Source organism: Ziziphus jujuba, chromosome 9, assembly GCF_031755915.1.
Source record: "Ziziphus jujuba cultivar Dongzao chromosome 9, ASM3175591v1".
In the NCBI taxonomy this organism is placed as follows: Eukaryota; Viridiplantae; Streptophyta; class Magnoliopsida; order Rosales; family Rhamnaceae; genus Ziziphus; species Ziziphus jujuba.
Genome location: NC_083387.1, coordinates 25,904,597 through 25,909,185, shown reverse-complemented (window position 1 = coordinate 25,909,185; position 4,589 = coordinate 25,904,597). Strand labels below are relative to the sequence as shown.

Here is a 4,589-nt window from a genome sequence, read left to right as displayed (position 1 = left end):
AATACAATAATCTAAGTTTTTTTTTTTTTAAAGGAAAAAGAACAATTTAAGTTTATAAAATATTATTTAACTCCAAGTATAAGCGGAACATACGTGGTGAATTTTTGATATGATAATTTAATTACTTATTTTATTTTTTAGTAAGAATAAAATCTTAATACTCAAAAATTAAAAAAAAAAGAATTAAATATGTTATTTTATAGTTGCCAAATTAGCCATAGATATTCACTTTTAATATAATATATATATATATATATATATAGAAAAATAATATGATACGGCGTCGTAAGTGGATTCCGATCCGTATTAAAATAAATATTTTTTTAAAAAAATATTAATTTTATCATATATAATAAAATCAATATTTTTTATTTTTTAAATATCATCTTTAATACAAATCTACGGATAGACGAACTGCACTGTATAAAAAGCCTATATAAAAACGCTATATGCATGTATATGTTACATTCATTTTTTATCCTTTTCATTTCGTACAATGAACTAATTTGTTTAGGAGAATTATATATATATATATACATATATATGGGTAACAACAAGTGCTAACAACCCAATCTTATCTTCACCGAAGCTTTTATACCTTTACTAATCACGCACACAAACACATACTCTTTTTAGTTTTTTTCTCTCTCAGACACATAAATCCAATGCAAGCTCTAAAACCGACAGCTCCAAGTTCATCTCCTTTAACACCACTTGGCTTCCTTGAAAGAGCCGCTACCGTCCATGGAGATTGCCCTTCTATCGTCTACGACACCACCACCTACACCTGGTCTCAGACCCACCTCAGATGCCTCCGCGTGGCATCCTCCATTCAATCTCTCGGCATCAAGAAGGACCACGTGGTCTCCGTCCTCGCCCCCAACATCCCCGCCATGTACGAGCTCCACTTCGCTGCTCTCATGTCCGGTGCTATCCTCAACAACATCAACCTCCGTCTGGACCCACGTACGGTCTCCATACTCCTGCGTCACAGCGAATCCAAGCTCGTCTTCGTGGACCAGCTCTCTCAGTCTCTCATCCACGAAGCCCTCTCTTTGTTCCCGCCTGGAAGTCCAATCCCACGTCTCGTCCTCATAGACGATGATACTGATGAGGCTTCGTCTTCATCATCATTATCTGAATCACCAGCCGTTGACTTTGTTTGTAGTTACGAGGAATTGGTGGAGAGTGGTGTTCCTGGGTTTGAGTGGGTCCGACCCACGAGCGAGTGGGATCCTGCAGTACTGAATTACACGTCTGGGACGACTTCGTCTCCAAAAGGTGTGGTTCACTGTCACAGAGGGCTTTTCCTCATCACTGCTGATTCTCTGATAGATTGGGCTGTACCGAAACAGCCCGTATATCTGTGGACCTTACCGATGTTCCACGCAAACGGCTGGAGTTTCCCGTGGGGTATGGCAGCTGTTGGAGGGACCAATATCTGTCTCCGCAAATTCGATGCGGCGATCATCCACCGTCTGATCAGGGCCCACAATGTGACCCATATGTGCGGTGCACCTGTGGTGCTTAACATGCTATCCAATTCCCCGGACAACGAACCTCTTAGAAACCCCGTTAACATCCGCACCGCCGGAGCTCCACCACCTGCGGCGGTGCTCCACCGTACAGAGTCTCTGGGTTTCGTGGTGAGCCACGGCTACGGGCTAACCGAAACGGCGGGGCTGGTCGTGTCGTGCGCGTGGAAACGCGAGTGGAACCGATTGCCGGCGTCGGAGAGAGCGAGGTTGAAGGCGAGGCAAGGGGTGAGGGTAGCCGGTACGACCCAGATCGACGTGTTGGATCCGAACACGGGTAAAAGCGTGAAGCGGGACGGTTCGACATTGGGTGAAATAGTATTGAGAGGAGGGTGTATGATGCTGGGTTACCTGAAAGACCCCGTCGGAACAGCGAAGTGCATGAAGGACGGCTGGTTTTTCACCGGAGATATGGCGGTGATGCATCCGGACGGGTATTTGGAGATAAAAGACCGATCGAAGGACGTGATCATCAGCGGAGGAGAGAATCTGAGCAGCGTGGAAGTTGAATCGGTGCTGTATATGCACCCGGCGATTAAAGAAGCAGCGGTGGTGGCTCGGCCGGACGATTTCTGGGGAGAGACGCCGTGTGCGTTCGTGAGCTTGAAGGAAAGGATCCGAGAAAACAAACCCAGTGAGAAAGAGATAACGGAATTTTGCAGAGAGAAATTGCCGCACTATATGGTGCCCAAAACTGTGGTGTTTAAGGAGGATCTTCCGAAGACCTCCACCGGAAAGATCCAGAAGTTTATTCTCAGAGAAACCGCAAAATCCCTGGGCTCCACGGGAACCAGACGGGGTCGGATATAGGATTAGGACATTGGTTCAGTTCAGTGAGTCATATTTGCGGTTGAGTTCACTCCGTGATCAACTCGTCTTTGACTCGGTCTTCCAATTAAGTTGGATAATTTCGAAACAAAATAATGTTCTAGAAAATGTTTGAAATGTTTGTAGAATTTGAATTTTATTTTTCAACTTTGTAATTTTAAATCTTATTTTTCTAATAAATGAAAGGGTGACTGGTCACAAATTGATTTTCGTGCGTGCATATCCTTATTATTCCCTTACGAAGATAATGTATTAAATTATTTTCTTATATTCTTTTGCTTTTTTATTTATTTTTTTTTTTTTTGCTGTTCCGCCAAGCCTACTTAACAATATGATAATTGACAGTAAAATATCGTAAAACCAATCTTTTTTTCTTTTCTTTTTTTATGGGTATATTTTAATGTTAGTAATATTTATTTTGCACATGACACTCTACTATATTTTTCATTTTGCATGGAAAAAACATCGAACTGTATATATATAAACAACGTTAAAAATAAAAAATAAAAAAATCAACGTTGTCTCTCTCATTTTTTTTTTTCTTTTTTTTTTTTTTTTTGTTTTGTTTTGTTTTGTTTTAGGGTGAATCAAAACAACGTTGTCTCTTGGACTTTAGCCAATTGACAACTACATATCCAAAATATGACAGAATAAAGATAATAATATGCGCTGGATCATATCCAAGGGTTTGCGGTGTCAATAAAACAGTAGGCAACTCATAAATATTAACTTGACCAAATTGATCATCTAGGAAAAAATCACATTTACACAAGTTACGAGCTGCATGGTTAGTCTCTCTAAGCCCCACTGTACCAAACAAGATTGGAAAAACGCATGAAGACCTCCAGCGTCCTCAATGTAGCTCAAACTCTCCCAACAAATAGCAAAATCACCGGAAACAATAACAGCAATAATATTCAAAGCATCTCTTTCAATCTAAATATATTTCCATCCGTGATCCCTTGCAATTCTAAAAGCCCAGTGAATAGCACAAGCTTTTGTAGCAAAGGGATTGATAATATTACTTTTGAAAATCAACATCCCTATAATCATTCTTTTATCATCTCGAGCAATAATATCAAGTCTTGAACTTTACCTTGAAATTTCTGTATCAACATTTAACTTTGATCCCCACCAAAAGGGGAGGAGACCATACTTACTTCTATTTGATGTCTTGATAGGAGATGAACCACCAACAGTATCTGGTAGCGTTTTGGATTCCAAAAATCTAGACTCTACAAAAAAAAACTCTCAAATAATATCAGTGGAATAATTAGAGTGAGCCACTGCATTACGAAAATACCATATATGATCAAATAAAATGGCTGCCAACGTATAAAATCCAACTTAGACCAACCTCTATTCTCCGCCAAGCTTTGCAAGATCAAGAACAAAAGAAATAAGCTCCTAGCATTTTGACAAGATAAAGCATCTGATTGCCAACCCCATTGTGCTCGACACCATAAAGCTCAGGCAACTTCACAAAACATAAATAAATGAACCTCATCCTCTTTCCCTTTCCCACATAAAATACAAGAAATATCACTATTTTTGGAATTTTATGAGTAATATTTTGCTTTGTAGGAAGAGCATTAGAAGCCACTGACCACAACATGAACTTCAATCTTTCTTGAATTCTCAACTTCCCGGCTTTAAACGTTTTTGAATTATCAAAAATATTAGGAAGTTGATAATAATCGAGGAAAGCAGATTTAACTAAGAACCGACCATCCTTTCTACCAAGTCAAACATAATTTGGAACATTTGAATTTTGCCAATAAATTCTTAAAATATTAGAAGTAGTCTCTGATTCAAACAGTCTAAATAATAAATCAACGTTCCACTCCATTGTTCCTGTTCTAAATAAGGAGTACATTACCATCAATGGATAAGCATTTGTACTTTCTTCTTTAGGAACTGCTTTAAAAATTTTATTCAATGGAATTTAAGGATCCTTCAATTATTAATAGACAAACCTTTACCAACTTTATAGCAAAGATATATATTTTTTTTAAAACATCTCTAACAGAAACAAACTTCTCAACCTCGTGAGTCCTTAGCTTGAGGAGAAATTTCAAAAAAATCTCTACCCAAACAATATCTAGCCTTCAAGCATTTAGCTCACATTTTCTCAGATTCAGCAAGAAACAGCTATGCCAATTTAGTCAATAGAGCTTTATTAATATCTTTCGATCTCCTCAAATTAATTTAAGACCACCATAACAC

The 4,589-nt window shown here is 38.6% G+C and overlaps 1 protein-coding gene across 1 annotated transcript; it reads left to right on the top strand.

Moving 5' to 3' along the window:
- The first annotated feature begins 543 nt into the window (after positions 1–543).
- On the top strand, positions 544–2,583 carry LOC107427653 (2-methylpropanoate--CoA ligase CCL4). The gene has a single exon (XM_016038036.4). It carries the CDS (start codon positions 666–668, stop codon positions 2,343–2,345), a length of 1,680 nt encoding a protein of 559 aa, XP_015893522.3. The 5' UTR covers positions 544–665; the 3' UTR covers positions 2,346–2,583.
- The last annotated feature ends 2,006 nt before the right edge of the window (positions 2,584–4,589 follow it).